This window comes from Podarcis liolepis (genome assembly GCF_965112155.1).
Source record: "Podarcis liolepis genome assembly, chromosome: 6".
Taxonomy (NCBI): domain Eukaryota; kingdom Metazoa; phylum Chordata; class Lepidosauria; order Squamata; family Lacertidae; genus Podarcis; species Podarcis liolepis.
In genome coordinates, this window is record NC_139559.1 from 56,630,440 (window position 1) to 56,654,470 (window position 24,031).

The 24,031-nt window shown below is 41.9% G+C and overlaps 1 protein-coding gene across 2 annotated transcripts in view; it reads left to right on the plus strand.

The window, feature by feature from the left end:
• The window catches only part of ZYG11B (zyg-11 family member B, cell cycle regulator), a 48,354-nt gene extending 26,975 nt beyond the window's left edge, over positions 1 to 21,379 (plus strand). For both annotated transcript variants that reach the window (XM_083510089.1, XM_083510088.1), the window contains 12 exons: positions 277 to 1,031; positions 3,214 to 3,354; positions 4,303 to 4,479; positions 5,418 to 5,482; positions 7,415 to 7,514; positions 8,612 to 8,662; positions 9,392 to 9,553; positions 10,409 to 10,456; positions 11,340 to 11,537; positions 11,630 to 11,682; positions 18,484 to 18,581; positions 20,104 to 21,379. In XM_083510089.1, coding sequence (XP_083366215.1) covers positions 277 to 1,031; positions 3,214 to 3,354; positions 4,303 to 4,479; positions 5,418 to 5,482; positions 7,415 to 7,514; positions 8,612 to 8,662; positions 9,392 to 9,553; positions 10,409 to 10,456; positions 11,340 to 11,537; positions 11,630 to 11,682; positions 18,484 to 18,581; positions 20,104 to 20,267 — 2,012 coding nt within the window. In that variant the 3' untranslated portion in view covers positions 20,268 to 21,379. The remainder of the gene's footprint in view (positions 1 to 276; positions 1,032 to 3,213; positions 3,355 to 4,302; positions 4,480 to 5,417; positions 5,483 to 7,414; positions 7,515 to 8,611; positions 8,663 to 9,391; positions 9,554 to 10,408; positions 10,457 to 11,339; positions 11,538 to 11,629; positions 11,683 to 18,483; positions 18,582 to 20,103) is intronic.
• Positions 21,380 to 24,031: the final 2,652 nt, after the last annotated feature.

Below are 24,031 nucleotides of genomic sequence, written 5' to 3' on the forward strand. Positions count from 1 at the left end.
TTCTATGCTGAAACTTGGCATACATTGTGGGTACCAAGCTTCAGCATGGAAAATGGTAGGATTATGTTGATGATGTTTCTCCAGTACCACATGCCTGTTGAAACCACTCTAGAGGGGGAAAAGGGAGGTTATCAGAATCAGGAGTGCATAAAACTCTCTCCTCTTCTCTGGCAAGCCTGTCCTTCTGTTCTAGGCCCAGTCTCTTTTTTCCAGTTTAAAAACAAAATCTGTGATAAGTTTGTTTGTTTACTGTTCTTCCCCCCCCCCCCACCCCAGGACTGCTGAATGAAGCGACAGTGGGCATTTTCCGAGGGAATCAGATGCGCTTGAAACGAGCTTGTATCCGGAAAGCAAAGATCTCTGCAGTGGCTTTTCGGAAAGCGTTTTGCCACCATAAGCTGGTGGAGCTCGATGCCACTAAAGTGAATGCAGACATTACGATCACAGACATCATCAGTGGACTTGGCAGCAATAAATGGATCCAGCAAAACCTTCAATGCCTTGTGCTGAACTCATTAACTCTTTCCTTGGAAGACCCCTACGAAAGGTGCTTCAGTCAGCTGATGGGTCTCCGTGCTTTGAGCATTACCAATGTTCTCTTTTACAATGAAGACCTAGCGGACGTGGCTTCGCTTCCCAGATTAGAAAGCTTGGATATATCCAACACCTCAGTCACCGACATAACTGCACTGCTCGCCTGCAAGGATCGCCTCAAGTCCCTCACCATGCACCACCTGAAATGCTTGAAAATGACAACCACTCAGATTCTGGATGTCATCAGAGAGTTAAAATTCCTGAATCACCTTGACATTTCGGACGATAAACAGTTCACATCTGATATTGCACTTCGTTTGTTAGAACAGAAAGACATATTGCCCAACCTTACATCTTTGGACATTTCGGGAAGGAAGCATGTTACTGATGAAGCTGTAGAAGCATTTGTTAAACAGCGACCCTCAATGCAGTTTGTGGGCCTGCTGGCTACGGATGCTGGCTACTCATTATTTCTCTCTGGCGAAGGAAACTTAAAGGTTGGTATTTGTTTGTTACACAATTCTAAATAGTTGTGAACTAAGTTTGACTTGCTGGGGGTGGGCCTCAAAGCTTCAAATCCTGGTGATTAATGGGTCAGTTCTAATGGCATTGTGTGTGTGTGTGTGTGTGTGTGTGTGTGTGTGTGAGAGAGAGAGAGAGAGAGAGAGAGAGAGATATCATTGGCTTCAGAGTGCTGCTAAACCACAGCTCCTAGACCAGCAAAAGGTCTACCACTCTTGACAGTGCCATCATTCACATTTTGCAGCATGAGAAGAACTAAATCTGCCCCCCTCCCACCAAATCTTGCAGCTGGGACTGAGGTGGAGGCCCAGCAGGCTTTCCTCATTTCCAAAATGTATTGATGGCCAATCAAGCCACTGCCATCCCTGTGTCTCTGTCTCTCAGCAGCAATTCCTTAAATTTACTGTATTCTGCTTGTTCCACTGCCCTCTTTACTCTAGGATTCAGTTGGTTGGTTCGCTAAGGCTCATAGCTGTCAATGTTTCCCTTTTTTAAGGGGAAATTGCCTTATTCCGAATCGGATTCCTCGCAAGAAAAGGGAAAAGTTGACAGCTATGCTAAGGCTCTGGGCACTGCTTCTTCCTTGTATAAACATCACTCATTGCCTGTAAGATTGGGTTGCTGTTGTTGTTTTTTCCTTGTAAGTTCCTCAGAGGTCTCAGTGGGGACATATGACAGGGTATAAATTTCATAAATGCATAGTAAAATTATGCGCATGTAGAACATGAATCAAAGCAGCAGGCATGCCACCCCATTTTCCTGAGAATCTTCCACTTAAAGGTATCGCTACAAAAAACCTCTCAAACGGCCCTTTCTGCGTAGGAAATAGAGGCTTGTTTAGAGGGGAAATGGCACGTGTGCATGTATATTATTATTTTCGTTTTCTTTTTCTGCTCCTTAACAGTTCTTGAGGAAAAACTGTGGTGTTTGGTTTTGAGGGGCATTATCTGATTGTTTTGCAGTTTCTCTGAGATGCCGTTTTTAAGAGTAAAAGTTTAAGAGAAATGCAAGTGCTCATAGATGGTGTGCTGTCTTTGCCCCTGCAGATCACAGCATGAGAGAGGCTGGTCCCCCAAGAGTGCTTACCTCTTCTTCTGCAGCCTCATTTGTCACTTTCCTTTCCCTATGGTGTATAAAATTAGTTAACCTGTTCTTAAAAGCCCCAGCACCATAGCAATGACCATAAGTTCAGCTGCTTTTATTGGCTGGGAGAGGACTATTGCTCAGCTGTTCCCACCACCCACCACCTCCTGCCAAGGCGCACAGCAGGGAGAAGTGCCTGGTGCTGTGCTACTCTCCTTGAAGAAATGGAGAATAATTCCTTGCCCAGCAGCAAAGGAAATGGTGAAATGGTCATTCTGTGCCTGTTAATATGTTGTCTTTTGCAGCCCATGATCAACGTTACCTCTCTGCCTAGTTGATAATTCTTGAAATACTGCATCTACATTTATAGAACTGTACTGCTCAGTTAGGTCTGTAAAGACATGATTGGTAGCAATTTGTTAGCCGTGCATACAATATATAAATGGCACTGTAGATTGCATGAAGAGCAAAGACTGTTTTACTTATGCTTGATTGTCCTATAAAACTGAGTGGAAACCTCAGTTCAGCAGAAATTGTCATACAACAACAACAAGTAAACCTTGAAACATTTATATTATTTAATTACTTCAACTTTCTTTTGCCACTACTGCAAACTCAGCGATGGAAAGAGGAGAAAATGCTGACAAAAGTGGACTGGCAGATGAAATTATTAGAGTATGCAGAGATGGCAAGATTGACAGGGGGAATCAGAACTCAGGAGGTTCAAAACTTCGATAGGGAATGGGACAAATATAGACTGTACTTAAAAGAACACTGTAATCACTTGAGTTCTTTGACAGGCTTTTAGTAACTCTTGCAACATTACAAAGACTTGGGATATTTTGGAGGACCATAATGTGGAAGAACTAGAATATGCAGTTGATTTAGATATGTAAAGGACCCATGGAGGGGAGGAGGGAAGTCCTAAGATTCGGAAGAATCTTATTTGATTTTAAAATTTAAATGTGGTAAATGTGAAATTTATTTTGTAAAATCAATAAAAAATTATATATATATTTAAAAAAACTACTGCAAACTCCAGTATGTTCTCTAGTATTTGTTCTTCTGTTCAAGGTGTCTGGAGAAGCCAATGAAACTCAGATTTCCGAAGCTCTGAAGCGTTACAGTGAGCGAGCGTTCTTTGTGAGGGAGGCACTCTTTCATCTCTTCAACCTTACGCATATTATAGAAAAAACCAAACCAGAAATTCTAAAGGTAAAACTATTTGAGACTGATAAGAAATCACCCTTTGCAGGCATCACTTTGTAAAGGTAACCTTGGGCTGTCTTCACTAAACTGCAGATAAAATCCAACAAAATGTGCGCGCACGCTGGTAAATTTGCAGGGGGTGGGGAGAGAAAAGAGGATACAATAAAGGTAAATAGTCAGAAGTTCAGATAAAAATGGATATACTATTTACATGGGTTATACTTACTTGAGGGGCATGAGGGATGTGTTGTGCAGAGAGAGAGAGAAGAGAATTAATAAGATTGCCATTGGCATCAGGTTGGCCACTGTGAGAACAGGAAGTGGTGCTAGATGGGCCTTAGGTCTCATCTGGCAGGGCTGCTGTTACATTTTTGTGATGAAATGGTAGCCAACTCCATTTAGTTCTGTCTTTGAATGTGGGTCCCTGCCAAACAGCTGTGACCAAAAGTAGAGATTGCCGAATCCTCCCCTCCCCTCTGTCTTAGTGGTTTAGCATGGCTGGGAGGTGGGGAAGAATGCCTGGATGTAATCTAATGTATATGATCAGAAAATATATGCAAGGAACACAATATACCTGCAGGTGAGTACTCTGGGTTTTCCTTCTCAAACGTTCTTCAGACAGAATTTCTCTCCCACTACCATAACAGTTTCCTCATAATGCTGAATTGAGTCACTCCTGGCAAATAAGAAGGGAAAGGAGAGGGAAGGCCATCCGACTGATGTAGTCTCCATTCAGGGAATGAAATGGTTGCTCTGTTCCTCTTTGCTTTGGAAGTTTGAATGGTACTGCAACAGGTTTTGGGTGGCGATGTGTAGATCTGTAGAAATGGCTTGTTTAAAAGGCCTCAGGATGAGTTAAGCTTACTTTGCTTAGGATATTGGTGGCTGATTCTGTGCATGTGACTGTGTGTATTAGGAAATTCTAATTTGACCTGTTTTGATTGATTCTTTCAGCTTGTAGTTATTGGGATGAGGAATCACCCTCTGAACTTGCCAGTGCAATTAGCAGCGAGTGCCTGTGTGTTTAACTTGACAAAACAAGATTTAGCTGCAGGCATGCCGGTTAGGGTCCTGGCAGATGTCACTCACTTGCTCCTTAAGGCCATGGAACACTTTCCCAATCACCAACAGGTAAGCCTCCTTTTCCCTTTCAAGATAAGGTGCTTGAATATTTCTGAATGCTGAACATTTTTTTTTAAAAAAAGTATTTGAGTTCAAACTTCTTAGACAAGATGAAATTAATGAGATGAAGCAACTTATATTAAAACTGACTGCAAAGAACAGAAGTGAATGATGTCTAGTTGGAAATGTCTTCAGGCCAAATGGTTTCAGCTTTTCGAAACCATAAGTTATCCAATGTTAATCAATCTCAGGGTAGACCCATAAAAATTGATGGACCTAATTGGTCATATGCATTAATTTCAATGGGCTTACTCTGAGTATGATAAATATTGAAATCAACCCTGTGGATAGAATTCAGTGTCACACTGTGATGAATGTTCTGCCTATGCAAGTACAGTAAGCTTGCAACTTGCTAACGTTTAACTTGTACACATTGAGCTATGGTATACCCATGAGGAGGAGGAGATTGCAAGCTTTTGTTTTTAATTTCAATTAATTGCATTTCTTAGTGCACTTGAAATCATTTTTATTCAAGAACATCTTTTGTTACTGGTTTTTAAATCTGTGTATATAACAAACTTTTATAAATCCTTTTGGACATGTTCCTTTTTATATATAGACTACGTTGCTGGTATCTTAGTATTTTTATATATACTTCTGTAAGTCACTTTGTGAGAAGATTTTATAAATGATAGAGTATAATTCAAAAAAGTAAATTAAAAAACTTAAGTGCCTGGTAGACTCTGATATATTACAAAGGTCTATGCACCTGTTCACCCCATCCTATTTCACTGTATTTCACTTCTAAGCAAATACATTTGCAAATGACATTATCAAATCATAAAAGGAATATTTGTGAATACTTAGATTCATCTTGAAAGAAGGAAACACTCAAAATTCCTGCATGAGAAATATTCTGTTCTGAACCTTGCTTTGCTTTTCTACAGCTGCAAAAGAACTGCCTTCTGTCACTGTGCAGTGACAGGATACTTCAGGATGTTCCATTTAACAGGTTAGTTTTACCTCCGAAGTTACAGAGAAGTAGGGAAAGTGTTTCAGGTTGTTGAATGTCTTATGTCTCATTGCTTAGCAGTTTGCAAACTGCTTACTCCTCCTTGGAATATAACAAATTCTTATCAGAACTTGGGAACCAATTATTAAATAACTGTAACAGTTTAATTTTGACTGCGTATATGCACTGTTATGAAATACATGTGTCCGTTTGCTAGATCCAGGTGGATTGCCATTTTCTTTTTGGATGCTGGTTTTAAAAACTTGGGTCTAAGCAAGGGTGTACAGTTTGACTGCACTGTACATCAAGAGGCTGTGGATTTTGTGGATTAATGAAAGTGGCTTGTATCATATGCAGAAGTCTGCCTACTGGGGATGGCAATACTTAAGCATAAATGGCGATGAAGATTGTTACCTGCCAACTTCTGACTACGTTGAGCCATTGTCCCTATTTATAGATATTAGAAAATCCACCTACTACCTTATGCTATGGCAGCGTGTAATTACATGCTACCTAGAGACGTGTGCATCATAGCTCTTGTAATCTCACTTTTAATGCAGATGTTTCTAGCCCTTTTTGTTTTGAGCACTTACTGGGAAAGGTTTGGAAAGGGGGATGGATATGGTTTCCAGAAGTTGTTCTCTCGTGATTCATGTGTCCATTCCCTCTTACTCTAGTCTCTGCACTCTTCCCTCTTTTTGATCCCCTACAAAGAGATCTGAATCTCTAACCCTCAGTAATACAAGAAAAGTTGTTTAATTTTCTCCTTGGTTTTTTGAGCGTATATAGATGTACAAAGCACATGTTTGTCCCAATAATAATATTTTGTTGTTGTTGTTAGTCTGAGGCTAGTAGGAGTGAAAGTCTTGTAGGTTGTGCTTCAAGTCAGACAGCACAATGGGGGAGCAAGGAGCAAGCACACATTCTTGGTGTGTTGAAAACTGCCCCCCAACTTTCTGGGCAGTCTGAAGCATAGCAGTGGGTTTGGCAAGCTAGCATGATGAGAGTATAACCCTTGGGAAATATGCTACTGATCCTGACCACAAGCAGGTTTGCATGACCTGGGAGGAAGATGATGTTGGCACGGAGCCAATGCAGGTTGGTTTGCTGACTTTGTCACACCACTGAGGCTTTCTTTATCCCTCCCCAGCTGAAGTTCAGGGAGTTTGTGTCCCCAGTGTGTGTTTTAAGGAGACTGAGTGCCCATTCCTCCTTACTTCTAAAAACATCAAGTCTTTAGTCTTGTGGCTAAATTCTCAAAACATCAAGTCTTTAGCCTTGTGGCTACATTCTATATAGGTACAGTGTGACAAATCATAAAGCACAACACAGAACCCAGCTCTGTATCTTTCAGTCATGATGAGTTGCTAAAAAAGTCCACAACTATCCATGCCAAATGTGTCGGCTTAGTAAAAACTCCTTTCATCAATCACTGACAAATTGGGATTTTTAGTACTTGTTGATTACCAGCTCAATCCAAGGCCATTCCCTGAAGATGGAGACAGTGGGTGGTGCGAAGACCAGCTCTATCACGTTGCTGTGCTGAAATGGCATGCTCCTTTTACAGTCTGATAAAGAAAATCAAACGGAAGCCATTTTGCTTATTATAAGTAGCTAAGGCTGGTGTTTTAACGTTTTTCTGTATACTTTTGTCCAGTGCTTTTTTTTCTGGGGGTATGCATACCACTAAACATTTTGTGAATCTTTGTACTTTTGTCCATTTCTTGTATTTATTTTTCCCAATTTGAACTATTAAATGGTGATTTTTTTGAGTCAAAATGAGAGTACCCCTAAACATTTTTTTTGTAGGAAAAAAGCACTGTTTTTGTCTTTGTAGCAGTAACCTAGTCGCTTTGGTTTCACTGCCAGTAACAGATGGTATGGTTTTATTCCCCCCACCCCCAGATTTGTGAACTTTCTGTTGCCTTTCAGGTTTGAAGCAGCCAAGCTTGTCATGCAGTGGCTTTGTAACCATGAAGATCAGAATATGCAGAGAATGGCAGTGGCTATCATCTCCATTCTGGCTGCAAAGGTGGGATATTTTATTTTATTTGTTTTTAAAACTTATTTCCTGCCCTTCGTTGTAAGACCCCAGGGTGGGTTACAGCTGTAAACACCTAAAATGAGAAGCATAAAACACAGTTAAAGATCAATTTTCTGATAAACAGTTTTGCAGAGTGAAAACGGGCCCGGAGAAAAAGACAAGCCTTCAGTTGGTATTTAAAACGAGACAATAATGGCACCAGCCAAGCCTCTAGGGCCAAGATAGCTGTAACAGAGAAAGCTCCCTGATAGTGTCAATGACCCTCTGACTTCCTTCCCCACTGGCACTATCAGCAAGGTCTTCCCAATCGATCTCAACTCATGGGCAGGGACAGTATGACAGGAAGCACTCCCATCAGGTGCCTGGATTCCAAGCCATGGAGGGCTCTAAATGCCAAAACCATGTAGCAAATAGGAGTGCACATCTTTTAGGACTTGATGCTATATGGTCTCCAAATGTTGAACCCAACAAAACTCTGGCATCTGCGTTTTGTGTGCTGCCACTTAGAAACAGTATTCAAGGGCAACTCCAAGTAGAGTGTCCATTACAGTCATTTAGAGAGAGGGTTATTAGGGCACGGTTCATTTGGCTAGGCTACCCTGTACCGGAACGGCTGTAGCTGGCAAGCTAGCTGTAGCTGGAAATAGGCCCTCTGTGCCACTGAAGCCACCCTGACTTCCAGATACAAGGTGAATCTAGGAGTACCCTTGGACTATGAATCTGGATTGGGAGTGCACCCCAATCCAGAACAAGCCACCTACTTAATTCCTGGACTTGGGAACCACTAGTCCAGAGTATCTCCTTCTTGTTGGGATTCAGTTTGTTCATTGGCCTTCATCTAGCCTGTTACTGCCTCTAGGACAATGATCAAGCATCTACATAGCTTCACCTCATTCAGGTGGCAAAGAGAAGCAGAGCTGGGTGTCATCTGTGTACTGGTGGCACCTTGCCCTCAATCCCCTGATGACAGCTCTACTAGCTTCGTAAAGATGAAGACATAGGCTTCCCCAATGCATTGTTTGCACTTAAGTCCCAAGGCCCTTTTAACAGTAATCTTTCTGCTTGTTTGCTTTTTTTGCTTGTAGCTTTCAACAGAACAAACAGCTCAACTTGGTGCAGAGCTCTTCATTGTTAAGGTAAGCGAAGTGCTAGCACCTTGAAATGCTATCAACTTGCAACACTCCGGCTGCAATGTTGTTACAGCTAACAGTGTTTTTCTTAAACAAAATAAACAACGGGCCTTGGTATGACCAACTTAAAAACGTGTATTGGAAAAATGAGAATATTAAATGTTTTATGTTGGAAGTTCTTTAAAAGTATTCTAATAAATTTGACCCATATGCCTGGCGGCCCCACTTAGCGGCAAATGTACAGGCAGAGGTGACCGGTGTTATTACTTCAAATCCAGGGTGGGGGCAGAATCCATTGAGTTTACTCCTGAACTTTGCTTTTGACCTCCAGCATCTGTGGATGTATTGCTGTTTCTGGTGTTGAAAGGTTAATCTCCTTTATTTATTAATCATTGTGCTCAAGAGGACAAAGTGCCCTTCAGTGTTTTACATAGGACTAACAGTGTGACATTAGAGGGGTAGACCATGCTGCTCGAATAAGTTATTGTGCAGGTTAATGTGCAGGCAGACAGCCTGTGGACTTGGTACCTGTGGCCCTCTAGACTAACTTCCACGTGACCCACTCCCTTGTCGGCCTTGGACCCATAAATCTGTGATGGATCTAGCGTTCATACATATTGTCTTCTAAATTGGAGGAGAATTTGGCTTCTTGTATTAATTGTGAGCCTCCAACAGCTGGATTTTGAAATGTGAATGTCATTTGCAAAGTCACCTGTTTTTCTCTGTCTCTTTTAGCAACTACTTCAAATTGTGAAGCAAAAAACTAACCAGAATGTAGTAGACACTACTCTTAAGTTTACACTGAGTGCACTTTGGAATCTTACTGATGAGTCCCCAACCACATGTCGGCACTTTATTGAAAACCAAGGGCTGGAGCTCTTCATGAAAGTCTTGGAGGTGAGAGCTGACAGTTCTGTCTGCCAGTATGTGCCTGTCTGTTTCTGTATCTGCAGATTCCAGCATCTGCACAGGGACCCTGTAGGTTGCAGTCTGTAGGTCTGGGCAGCATCAGGTAGGGTCTCTCTGCTCATGATAGATAGAAACCGGTAATTGCCATAAAATAGTATCTGCCAACCCACTGCAAATAAGATTGGGCAGGCTGCTGCCAGCCCTGGGAGACGGGAGGAAAGCAATTGCAGGGGTTATTGGGCTCAGATGAGGAGCATCCTTTGCTGAACATCCTCTATGCCCAATTCCCCTTCCCAAAACAATTGTTTCATAGGCTAAGGGGGATTGGTGGGCCTGGCCAAAAGCATTGTGGGAGGAAGGGGAAGAAGAGACAAATTGGGATTGTCTCACCTCTGTTCCTGTGGCTGTTTCTTAAGAGGAAAATGCTTTCTAGAAGGCTTCTTCCTTCCTCTGCTCTGGGACCACTGGAGGAAAGCAAAGGAGGAGAGCCTTCATGAATGTGCCCACTCTCAAGAAGCAGCCATAGCAAAAGAGCGATGCGCCCCCTTCCATTCCTTTTAAGGCTCACTCCAGGTCCTGCTCTTTTTCCTTCCCACAGTAGCCCCCTTAACTAAAAGGCTTACAAGTGCTCTTTGGTGTATGCTTCTTCCTGTCCCAGCCCTTCTTAGTTTGGGGGCAGTGAAGCTGGGGTGTAGGGGCTGAACCTGTACTATCAAGCCAATAATGAAATATTTAATGTGCACAATTCCCTGAGACTTTTCGCAGGCACCTGCTTGTTCTAAAGTAATAATTGGCTACAAATCACTTACTGAATGGTTGCATATACTTTGTTTTACTTTACAGTCTTTTCCGTCGGAGTCTTCTGTACAACAGAAAGTGCTTGGCCTTCTGGTAAGATGAGTGGAAGAATATATATTTTACCAGGGCATTGGAAATGCCGGGTTTCTCTTCTCTCTGCCAACGTCTTCCCCTCACCATCCTGACATTTAACACTACACAGGATAAATTACTTTGCATGCCATTCTGTTACTTTTCAACCAAACCTTATTCCTGCACCATTCCCATTAGCTTCAGTTTTATTGTAGGAGAATATAAGAAGACACCCCCAAGTGGTATTTAACATGTAGACTGAACCATTGGGAGCAGCCATTAGGCAATTTAGGGCAAGGCGCCATCATTTTTTCTGAGGTCACTTGGCTCTGTTTCTTCATAACATCTGAATTAGGAGAGGCTGCACATGTGGGCTTTGTGCCAGTGTCTAGATCCTTCCCCGCCCCCCTTGGAATTGTACAGGCATGCTCACAGACGGCTGGGAGTGGGGCATTTCCCCAAAATTCAGTGTTTGTGAGCAAAGATTTGTTGCCACTGTGGGAGGCTCTTACCTTTAGCAGTTGCGATGGGAACAGCTTTTCTGTTTTATTTGTTAAAACTATGTTGCCACTGATGTAGCCACTGTGTTCTTAAACCCCCCTCCCCCCGGCAATGGCCTCCAAGCAGTGCGATTCATGGACAGGTGCTGGCAAAGCATGCCGGCTGCTCTGAGTTATTCATGCACTTGTCACTCTGATAACTTATCTGTAGTAATGATTGAAAATGTACAAGTTGGAGCAGGCCGATCCCAGCTTAGTCTAATTTGACATGAGACAGGTTTGATGTTCATTATGGCTTCAGCTTTTATGAAGAGAACAAGCATTTTAATGACAGATACCTTTGTATACACACACACAACTGTTTTTCGTTCATTTTGAAATCCCTCCTTCTTGTTCCCCTGTAGAACAACATAGCAGAGGTTAAAGAGCTCCACTCGGAGCTCATGTGGAAAGACTTCATAGACCACATCAGCAAGCTGCTGCGCAGTGTTGAGGTGGAGGTGAGCTACTTCGCAGCAGGGATCATTGCTCACTTGATATCACGAGGAGAACAAGCCTGGACATTGAGCCGCAACCAGAGAACCTCGCTCCTAGAAGAGCTGGTACAGATGCAATTGAAAACACTGCCCATTGTTAACTCCAGAGCAATGTTGTTAACGCTATTAGTAATGGCGCTCCTTCCCTTGTCTTGCAGCATTCTGCCATTTTGAACTGGCCTACACCAGAATGTGAAATGGTGGCTTACAGGTAACTACAGACTTGACATAAACCTTGAGGAAATATTAAGGTTAACTTGCTGCACATTGTATTGTTTCTATCTTAGTTCAAGTGTTCTAGCTTATGACAAAGTCATGTTGCTAGTTAACCATTAAAGCAGGGGTCAGCAAACTTTTTCAGCAGGGGGCCAGTCCACTGTCCCTCAGACATTGTGGGGGGCCGGACTATATTTTGGAAAAAACAACGAACAAATTCCTGTGCCCCACAAATAACCCAGAGATGCGTTTTAAATAAAAGCACACATTCTACTCATGTAAAAACACCAGGCAGGCCCCACAAATAACCCAGAGATGCATTTTAAATAAAAGCACACATTCTACTCATGGAAAAACACGCTGATTCCCGGACCACCTGAGGGCTGGATTTAGAAGGTGATTGGGCCGGATCCAGGCCCTGGGCCTTAGTTTGCCTACATAGGCATTAAAGCTTCAAGCCTATACACATTTACCTGGGAATAAGGCCCAATGAACTCAGGAAGAGTTATTTCTGAGTGGATGTGTGCAGGATTGCACCGTTCACTTGCAACGCCTCTGCAGTGCAATCCTGTGCATGCTTACTCAGAAGTAACTCCAGTTGTGTTCATTGGTGGTTATGCTACAATATGCAAAGTATCATAGCCCTACTGAATTTAGTACTAATGCTGCTGAGACAGATTACAGCAATTAATATAATTGCCGTACACTCTTATGCTATGAACAGGCACATAAAATTACACTGGCATTTTCTACTTGGAGGCCCACTGCAGATTTTGGCAGGGAGGGATTGACTGGGTGGCTGTTGAAGAAAGTGGTACTGTAGTATGACTCTTCTGAAGAAAACCTCCGTAGACCTTGAGGTAGACCTTGCGGTGTTAGATGACTGCCGCCCAGCTACAAATATTCAGGACATGAAGGACCATTTGGCTAATAATTAGTTACTGCTGTTGTAATTCTGCCTGGCAGCGTAGTAACTGGGGGATGAACTACCACACAGATCTGTGTAAAATGTTTTTGCTTCTCCCCCCCCCAAAAAAAATCTGGAGCTATAAGGGTGTGAAAAGAGCTGCTTAAGCTTTACCTTTGGACAGTTTTTCTGATCAAAATTGCCATTCTTGGCTGATTTCCTTACTGCAAAGAGGATACAGGCAACCCTTTCCTTGCACCATCCCTCTGCTCGAGGTTGCAACCTCCAGAGTGTGATTTTTGTTAAAAATAATAATAAAAAAATACATGCAACGCATTGCATCTAGTTTGTGTCTAAAGATTTCTACTTGGTTTCTCTCCCTTCCTTTGTTGGAAGTACATATCCCTGTAGAAATGATGCTGAAGGGGTGCAGTGATGAGATTTAGCTGCACATCAGACGGCGCCAGGCTGTGTGTGGATTCCTATGCCCATAGGTTAAGATGTTGTCTCCTCATGTACTCCAGTTTGGAAGAAGAATTGTAGGTCAGAAGTGTTCAGTTTCTGTTAATTGGTTCTCGTGGGAAACTTGCAGATTCTAGCTTCTCACAATTAACTCAAGCTGGTGTCAATTTACTCTTGGCAGAAAGCCCAGGTCTGCTTGACCTAGAAACTACTCACTCTGATTGGTTAACGACCAACACTCAACTCTGTTATCAAGGGATTGCTAGCTCAGTTTTGGTGAGGTGTGTTAGGAGTTAGAAGTGCTGTGTATGGTTATGAGAGAGAGAGAGAAAGAAAGAGAGGATTTATTTTGCTTTTATTTGTATGCAGAAACTCTGCTGGTTTTTATTTTTTTCCTTTTTAATAAATCCTGTAAATAGTTATTCTGAGTCTAGCTGACTAGTCATTTCCACCACGACTAGCTTCTTCGCTGTGCAGGAAAACTCTGCTACGTTTGGGCTAAAGCCAATAGGGCTATGCCTGACACTTCGAAGTTCCATGAGGTTATGGGCATTGTGCTGCCAGCCTGAGTTGTGGTGGTGTCAGCATCAACGGTGTTGGTTCCAGTAGTTCCAGAAGTTGTTGTTCCTGTTGGTGCAGCAGACGGACACTGGCTGGTTCCTGACTGTGGTGAGCTGGTGACGCAGTGGACACAAGGACAACAGCTGCAGCGTGTGAGTGCTGGGTGCTGTGGTTCCTGTTTTCTCTCTCGGTGGTCGTGAGTAGCTGGTTCCGGGTTCCAGGGACATCGCTCTCAAGATGGCCTCACAACCAGTTCAGATGGCTTTTGAGCGTCTGAATGACTCCAATTATTTGCTGTGGTCGGAACGCATGCAGGCAGTGCTGCAGAGGGATCGTCTCTGGCAAGTGGTGAGTAAGTTTCCTACGAAGCCTGATGATGAAGACCTCGATAAAGACCAAAGAGCAAGGGCCACAATTGTCTTGGGGCTGGAAGATTCCCAGTTGCCGTATGTGAGGGGAATCAAGACAGCTAGAGGTGTGTGGCAAGCACTTAAAGAACTCCATGTGCGTGAGACAGCGGTTTCCAAGCTGTTCATTCGCAAGGCATTGTACAAGGCAATGTTACAGCCTGGGGTTACAATGCAGGAACACCTACACAGTTTACAGTTAAAGTTTTCTGCGCTACAGGAAAGAGACTGTGCGTTAGACCAGCAGGAGAAGGTGGCTATTATTTTGAGTTCTCTCCCGGAAAGCTGGGATAATTTAGTTTTGTCTCTAGAAGGCATACAGGAGCGTGATTTATCAGTCAGTTACGTTACTGGGCGTTTGATTGAAGAATGGCAGAAGAGGCAAGAAAGGGCGTTGGCTGCAGAGACTTCTACTGGCGGGTGGTTTGGAAGGAGTTCTCATGCCGTGCCAGAGGTGAAGCAAAAGCAGCGTACTGGTGAGGAGTCAGCGTTTGCTGTTAGGCGTTGTTTCCGATGTGGGTCTTCAGCGCATCTAAAACGACAATGTCCGGAGTTGGTCAAGTCTCAGTTGCCGGTGCAGGAGCAGAGACGAGATCAGCAGCAGCAGCAGCAGCAGCAGCAGCAGCGTAAAAAGAAATTCTTCAAACGAAAACAGTCGGCTCAGCTGGTGACCGGCGAGGTCAAGATTGCTGATGAGAAACAAGCGGTCTGGGTGGTCGATTCGGGAGCATCTCGCCACATCGTGAATTCAGATGAATTGTTTGTTTCCAAGAACTCAGCACAGCGCAGCCAGGTGGCTCTAGCAGACGGAAGTACTTCCGAAGTGATTTCGGGGGGTGTAGTTTTTGTTCCTTGTCTTCGTGAATGCCTGCAAAATGCACTTTGTGTGCCGTCATTAAGGAGCAATCTGATGTCTGTAGATTGTTTGCTAAAAGCTGGGTTTAAAGTGTATTTTGAAGGAGACAGTTGCATTATTAAGAAGGCTGGTGAGATTTTAGGCACTGCTAAGTCAGATGGAGGCTTGTTTTGGCTTAAAGCAGGATCTCAAGTTGCAGCAGTAGTCAGTAAATCTCAGCCTGCAGTGAATAACAAAGCTATACATGACAACTGTGTGCACTTATTGCATAGGAAAATGGGGCATGCTTGCTGGAAAAGTGTACTAAAAATGTCTGAATTGGCTGATGGGGGTAATTTAAAGAGTTGTAACAAGTACCTTGATTGTAATGTTTGTAAAAAGGTTAAAACCCACAGAGTCTCTTACCCCAGAAGTGACAGAGTTAGTGAGTCACCGCTACAGCTGGTTCACATGGACGTAATTGGTCCATTTGCTGTAAGCAGGGGTGGATCGCGCTTTTCACTAACAATTGTGGATGACGCCACGCGTTACTCCTGGGTTTTTCCCATGAAGAATAAGGGTGACGTGTTCACTAAGTTTAAAGGCTGGGTGGCATCTGTGGAAAGATTTCTGTCCATTAAACTCAAAAGGATACAGACGGACAGAGGTGGCGAATTTATGTCAAATGCCTTTAGAGATTGGTTACAAAAGCGTGGCATTGGGCATAGAAAAACGAACGTTTTTTCCCCAGAGGAGAATGGCGTTGCAGAGCGAAAAAACAGATCTTTACAAGATATGATGTTTGCCATGCTTGAGGATGCTGATTTACCCATGTCTTATTGGGGGGAGAGCATGCTCACCGCGTGTTATCTCCAAAATAGGCTCTTTCATCAAACAATAGGTACAACCCCGTACTTTAAATTGTTTCAGAAAAAACCTAAAATTGACCATTTGCATGTGTTTGGATCAAAAGCCTGGGTATTAATTCCGAAACAAATGAGAAAGAAGGGAGATCCTAAGACCAAACAATTAGTGTTTGTGGGTTACCAGGAGCTGGGAAAAGGTTTCCGCTTTGCTGAAGGGACAAATGGCATTGTGATCTCCAGGAATGCCAGTTTTTGTGAACATAGTGGCTGGGAGAGACTACATGCCAATACTGAGGTTTGGTTTGAACCTTCCCAGGAGCTTCATGACTCTGAAGGTAGACACAGAGAGTCAGAGTCTGAGTGGGAGGAGAGTTCAGATAAGAGCTCTCAAGAAAGTGGAGTTAGCCAGAGACCAGTTGCTAAGCAACAAAAGAGAGGTCGTAGTTCTGAGGAGGAAAGTGGGTCAGAAGAAAAATTTTCTCCCAGAAGATCTAAAAGACAAAACAAAGGAGTGCCTCCGGTGCGTTTTTCTCCAGATACTGCAAATGTGTTTAGTGTAATTGCAGAACCCAAGAGTTTTCAGGAGGTGTTAAAGTTACCAAAAGAGGAGGCAGAGCGCTGGAAACAGGCAATGGAGGAAGAGATGTCCTCTCTGAATGAGCACAAGGTTTTTACACCAGTAGCAGCGCCTGAGGGGGCAAAGATTGTAGGCTGCAGGTGGGTGTACAAACTTAAACCTCTGGTGACAGGAGAGTACAAATACAAAGCTCGTTTAGTTGCTCAAGGATACTCTCAGAGGCCTGGAAAAGATTATGACGAAACTTTTTCCCCTACTGCTAAGGGGGACAGTGTAAGGCTGATTTTAACGCTTGGAGCAAAGAGAAAACTCCTGTTAAACCATTTTGACATTCAGACTGCATATTTACATGCATCAATATCAGAAGACCTGTATCTAGCCGAACCGCCTGGTTATGAGACAGGTTCCAATAGAGTGTTAAAATTAAACAAAGCTTTATATGGTCTCAAACAGGCTGCAAGATCTTGGAACAAATGTTTCCATGAGGCCTTAGTGTCATTTGGTTTCAAGCAGAGTACAGCTGACAATTGTGTTTATGTACGTGGTACAGGCAGTGATCAAGAGTTTTGTCTGATTTATGTAGATGATGTATTGTATGCCTGCAAAACAGATAAACAAACTAAAAGGTTTGCCAAGCAATTGTCCAGTAAGTTCAAAGTGAAGGACTTAGGCCCGGTTAGGACATATCTAGGGTTGGAAGTGTGCTGGGCCCAAGATGGCAGCTGCCTAATTAGTCAGCAGAACAAAGTTAAACAACTACTGACTACATACAGGATGCAGGATTGCAAAGGGGCAGCGGTGCCTATGGATCCAGGTTTCATAAAAAACACTTCACATAGATGAGAGTCCTGAATTTGAACATCCTGATGTATATCACTCTGTAATTGGAAGTTTATTGTATATAGCACAGTGGTCCAGACCTGATATTAGCTACGCAGTAGGCATATTAAGTAGATTGGTCTCAAAACCCACACTAAATGCCTGGAAAGGGATAAAACAAGTTCTGAGGTATCTCAAACAGACAATTGGCTATATGTTACAATTAAATTCTTCCGAGGACGAAATGTTGAGTTGCTACTGTGATAGTGACTGGGGAAATTTGCCAGATAGAAAATCTGTCACAGGACTAGTCATAATGGTCGGTGGAGCTTTAATCAGCTGGCGGTCACGCAAGCAAGACATTGTAAGTGTGTCATCAACGGAATCAGAGTACGCCGCATTGAGTGAATTGTGCAACGAGGTGATTTATTTCAAGCATTTGTTGGCAGATTTAAATGTAAATTGTGGAGAACCAGTACAAGTTTACATTGATAATCAAGCTTGTATAACCTTAAGTAAAACAGAGGGTTTCAAGTCGCGTTCCAAACATATCTCTGTAAAATACCAAAATGTACGTTGCTGTGTACAAGACAATGTAATCACATGTACTTATGTATCAAGTGAAGAAAATGTAGCAGATGTGTTAACTAAACCATTGGCAAAGATAAAGAACAAGCGAATGTGCAAGGGTTTAGGTTTGCTGGAAAAATGATCTCCTACATAGGTGTATTTGGTGTTAATTGTTCAGCAGAATCTGTGAGGGGGTGTTCAGTTTCTGTTAATTGGTTCTCGTGGGAAACTTGCAGATTCTAGCTTCTCACAATTAACTCAAGCTGGTGTCAATTTACTCTTGGCAGAAAGCCCAGGTCTGCTTGACCTAGAAACTACTCACTCTGATTGGTTAACGACCAACACTCAACTCTGTTATCAAGGGATTGCTAGCTCAGTTTTGGTGAGGTGTGTTAGGAGTTAGAAGTGCTGTGTATGGTTATGAGAGAGAGAGAGAAAGAAAGAGAGGATTTATTTTGCTTTTATTTGTATGCAGAAACTCTGCTGGTTTTTATTTTTTTCCTTTTTAATAAATCCTGTAAATAGTTATTCTGAGTCTAGCTGACTAGTCATTTCCACCACGACTAGCTTCTTCGCTGTGCAGGAAAACTCTGCTACGTTTGGGCTAAAGCCAATAGGGCTATGCCTGACACTTCGAAGTTCCATGAAGAAGAAAATGGAAGCAGTTCAGGCCTCTATGATTACCCTCTTTTTCACAAGCTAGGTAGATATTTTAGAACAAAACAGGCTTATGTTTTAATCATGTTGCAAACATGGAATGATGGCATCTCTGCTTTTTATTCTCACGAACAGGTCTTTCAATCCCTTTTTCCCCTTGCTTGGCTGCTTCATGACTCCTGGGGTACAGCTGTGGGCAGTGTGGGCCATGCAGCACGTTTGCAGCAAAAACCGTATGTACTGAGGCAAAACTCTACATCTTAAGCACCTCTTTCCACCTGTAGTTGGAGTGATTTCCAGACTCTATATAATTTTTGTGATCTTGAGCCATGTCTCTGCTTTAACACTCAGTTTTCTTTAGAGAAAGCAATCTGACAACAATTCTAGATATTATATGTGAAACTTCATATCAGATAAACTCATGGGTTTTAACACAGGTTAAAAATGCAGAGTTGTTGTTGCTGTTGGTGTGTGTATGTTCTAAATATATATATTTCTATGTGTCAGTGTGAATCAATGGATGGAGTCTTGGACTTTAATCAAGGCTGAAATTCCTCAGGCTATGAAGCACACTTGACAAACCTCTCTCTCTCTCAAATCTACCTCACAGAATCATTGTGAGGATAAAATGAGAGAATAGCATGCATGCTGCTTTGAATTACTGGAATAAAACCTGAAAACAAATGTAATTAATAATAATAATAATAATAATAATAATAATAATAAATATAAATAATATAAATAATTTATTATTTAAACCCTGCTCATCTGGCTGGGTTCCCCCAGCCACTCTGGGCGGCTTCCAACTGAATATTAAAAACAATACAGCATCAGACATTAAAAACCTCCCTTCAGTTGTCTTTTAAAAGTAAAATAGTTGTTTATTGCCTTGATATCTGCTGGGAGGGCGTTCCACAGGGCAGGGGCCACTACCGAGAAGGCCCTCTGCCGGGTTCCCTGTAACCTCACTTCTTGCAGCGAGGGAACCAATGATAAATGCATTGATAAATTGGATCACTTGGAAGTGAGCACTTGTTCAGAAATGAAAAAAGGGCTAGCACTAACTGCTCACTTGGTCACCCCCCAGGATAGGACGAAAATGTATTCATCTTACCTCCTTAGAGAAATACTACAGGGATCCATACAAAAGAAATAGAAAGCTAGTCCTTGAATGGCAGTCAAGAAGCCATTGCGGGTACAGCAGGGGTGTGGTGCCAGCTTTAAAGAGTGGGGAGGCTTAGACTGGGAGAAATGAGAAGGTTCTGTGATGTAGGAAGATGGGCTTGGAAGAGCAAGGAGCTAAATCAGGTTGGAAGGAGTTTAGAAGTTCTGTTCATCACCTCTCTAAATCCATGGAGGTGGGATTGCAGGCATGTGGGAGAATTAAGCTGTCCCTTGGCCTCTTTTGGATTGGATTCTTAGTCACTGTTCTCTCTCTTCTACACCACCCTCCTGAGTCTGAGCATGTGGAAGAGACAGTTTCCATTCCTGAAGCATGTAATCAGCACCTGCGAATGCCACGTGAGGACATCCTTAATGGTGGCTTTGCAACTGCTATCCCTTCGATAAGAAGAGCATGGAAGAGGACTGGGGAACACTTGTTGTTCCTATAGTTTGCAAAATAATTTTGCAAAATCCCTTTGCACTTATAACCAGAACTTAAATTGTAAGAGTTGTGCGAAAAGTGATGGGAAGTAAATATCTAAATTCTTGACCTAACTGAATTTGTTTCCCTCTTCTTTGTTGTTGTTTTAGCTGCCAGGTACTGCAGTATGCTGATAGAAGAAGGCGGCTTGCACCACTTGTTTAACATCAAGGAAAACAGCCAGACTGATCCAGATGTTCAGCGAATCGCTATCTCAATCTTAGATAGTTTAGAAAAACATATTTTGCGTCATGGGCGGCCACCTCCATGTTAAAAACAGACAGAAGCTAAGCCAAATTGAAAGAAAAATGTAACAGGGAATAGGTGTGTAAATTATCCTCTAATAATCCCTTATGAAGTATCTCTAGTTGGAATGGCTTCTGTTACATTGATCACCTTTGAAGCTTATTTGCCAGCTGTTGTGGAAGCAGGAACAGCACACGGCTGGCAAACATGGTCTTTAATGGTCTCTGCAATTGAAGGTTTTCACAAGGATCTAGGATTAATTCCTAAACTGGTTGTGTGTATTGGATCACCTCTGGCTGTGGAAAAGTGGAGACTGTACAATTCAAATGCACACCCAAAATGAAACTTCTAGGAATTTGTGAGTTCCAAGTACAGAAATTTTGTTTCTGCTTGCTTCATCCCTTCAGAATAGTTGTGTTTTAAATAGAACTGTTCACCAACTCAGTATTTGAATAGAACTACTTGTGCTTGTAACTTCAGCACTACTGAGCTCAAAACAATGTTATGTATCCACGCATTAAAACACAACTAGTTATGAGTAAGGTGACCAAGGATGTCTTGTTCCTCCAGGGACCTTTTCAATCCATATGGAGCCTTCAGAATTTGTTGGTTTTACACACACTCTAGCAAGGGCACCTGAGTTATGAATTGACAGTTTATCTTCCCCTAATATGCTGTAGTGAGAATCTGCTTATAGGAAGAAACTAGGTTCTGTTTCAGGGGAGCCAAAGGCATGGGTGGGAAAGGAGTGAATTGTATATTTCTTAATGAAGAAAAAAGAAAAAAAACCACAACAGTGCTCTTACACTTACTGAAACATTAAGTGTATGCCTAACAAAAAGGGTAGGAAAACTATGGAGCTCTCCACCAAAAGGATGGCTAAGGTGGAAAGAACTTCCTCAGCTTATGGGATCACACAAGACCAAGAATATCTGATCACCTTATTTATGACAGACTATTACTTGCTTTGCTGTTTCTCGTAAATACTCTTTTGTCAGTATTTGTGCAGTGAACTGTATGTGCAAGGCACCCCTCTCCTACAAAATCTCATCCAACATCCTATGTAAAGTCTGGTGTAAATTACATTGTTGTGTGGAGTATTCAGGTTTTACATAAAACTTTCCATGGTTAAAAAACTTACTCTGATGTGTGTAATCTGTGAATGTTTTATGGGACAAAATGGAAATTGTAACAGCATGCAGAAGCATGGTATAAAGTAGAGCTGGTGGAAAGCAAACTATGCCATGAGTTAAGCTTCTTCTTTTCTAATATGTTGCTTTGTAACTTGCTTCACAAATGAGGAAAAAACCAACACCAGTCTTCCCTACTCATGCAAGCTCTGATTTAACATTGCTAATACTATAGCATGGTACCATATATTGGAGGGATAGCCTTGCTATGGGTGGTGAAAGTGGAATAACTGTTTATTGGTGTGCAGCATATGTGCATGTGTTTAAACAGGACTTTAAAAGAAGGAAACTTTTTTATTAACTTTTCACACTAAGAGTACACATTAATCAAAAAAGCTAAAGATTCCTAAAATAATGGGGCATGGCATATAGGAAAAGAGAGACTTATTTTGTTGTTTGATGAGCTCTGTAGTACTGTGCTAGCTGTCATGGGAAATGGAGAAACAGTGAATAAATATTATTTCAGCCAGAGACCAATAATAATAATAATAATTAATTACAAATAACTGTTGCCACCAGCAAACTAACAGAAACAAGTTTGTTATAGAAACCTGATGCAATACAGTTTTATTAATACAAATGTGTGCAATTTTAGCAGCCGTGGTTTTAACCTAAACAACCTTATGAATAATTGTTAGAACTGGACCACATATCTACAAGCTTATTAGGCCAGTGAAGATTTATGTGCAAGATCATAGTCAATTATTTCTGTATACATGAGGGGGGAGAGAGTAAGAATTGCAGTAGGTCTTCCATCTGTCCAGTCGTCAAAATAGAAAAATCAGTTTCACATGTTGTGTCCATACTTTTCTAAAACAGGAATAATTTTGGGTTGCTTTTTCCCAAACCTTTTCTAGGTCTAAAATATCTTTCCTAAGGTGGCTAGAACTGTACATAGTATTCCAAACATACTTTACACTTGCTTATGTTGAATTGCATTTGGGATTATTCTGCCCATTCACTCCATTTGGAGAGATTCTTTTGAAGTTCTTCACAATCCCTTTTTATTTTAGCCACCTTGAATAATTTTGTATCATTAGCAAACTTTGCTAACTCACTGCTCACCATGAATGCTGCATCATTTATGAACAAGTTAAAAAGCACGAGTCCCAGTGTCAATCCTTGAGGGACTTCACTTTCTATAGCCCTCCATTTGGGAGAACTGTCCATTTCCCCCCACTCTGTTTCTTAACTGGTTTCTGACCCACAAGAAGACCTCTTCTAATATTGTGTGACTGCTAAACTTACATAGTGAGGTACTTTATCGTAAGCTTTTTAAAAGCTGAAATACACAATCTCAACACTTTCAACCTCATTCTTAAGACACTCTTTTAGCTAATAACTATCTTTGCAGTTGCATCACTACCTGCCCCATACCTGATGTCACATGGCTTGAGGAAACCAGCTTCATGGATCACATTAGGACTTCTCATGGACTTAATTAGGCCTGTGGACTGGAGGGTCCTTACCACTTCTCTAAATTTAAAGCTCTGGTTAACTTACCTCAGCCGCTAAGTGAGCTGATTAGAATGGGAGTTCTGAATAAACATAGATTAAGCTCTCCTAGACTGAGCAAATTAAATGCTTGTTATTTAACATCAAAATTCTGATCGTGGTTGGACTATAGGCCAGCCAAGCAGCAATCCTATTGGCATCCAAAATTTGGAGCAGTTATTTTTATTTTGTTGCAAGTATAGGGTTACTTCATTCTGGTAATCTGTGGCAAAACAGTTTGTGTGACTAGTATTTCTATATATAAAATTACCTCATGGGTAGGGGCTCTTAACAAAAAAGGCACTGATATGAATCACCTTGCATACGACATTTATGTCCTTGTCCTTGTACAGCCCAGATTAGTTTATAAATGAAAGCGCTGTTGTTATTATCGGTGCTATTTTTTCCTAGAAAAAGAGATGCTGGAACTTGGCAGGAACGCCTCCCTTGTTCTCCTAGAATGGCAATGGTGCCCACCTGAGAAGTGAGTTCTGGCTGGAAAAAAACACCAATTATTATTGTTATTATTACCCCACCTATTTCTTTCACAGGACTCAAGGTGGCTTGCAGAAAGAAACAAGGCCAACTTAAAGCTTAGAAAAATATATTTTCAAAAATGAAAAAATGAAAGCAACCTTATAGGAGCCCTCAAGCATATTCTGGTTTAATAAGAAAAATTTAAAAATTGTCCAGTAGCCCCTTAGAGACCAATTTTTGGGACAATTTTTAAATTTTTCTTATTTATTTCGACTGCGTCAGACCAACACAGCTACCTACCTGAATCTATATTCTGGTTTAATTCATCAGAATTTAGGTCGTTTCCTGGACTAAATTTGCCATTTCAATATTAAACTCGAGAGAAAAAGAAAGAAAATGTAAGAAGAAAATGTGTGCTAAGCAAGGTCTAGCGCCCAAACGACTGTATTTATAAATTCGTGGCCCAAGAAAGTGACGCAATGGCTACTCCCAGCGCCCTGCATCCATTACTCTACAATCTACTTTGCTCCCTAGTAGTGGGAGACGGCTCCCCCCCCTTCCACCATTCATCCGAAGGAGGGGAGGACCCCTACTCGGAGCGCGCATGCGCCTTACTTGCACCATCTCCCTC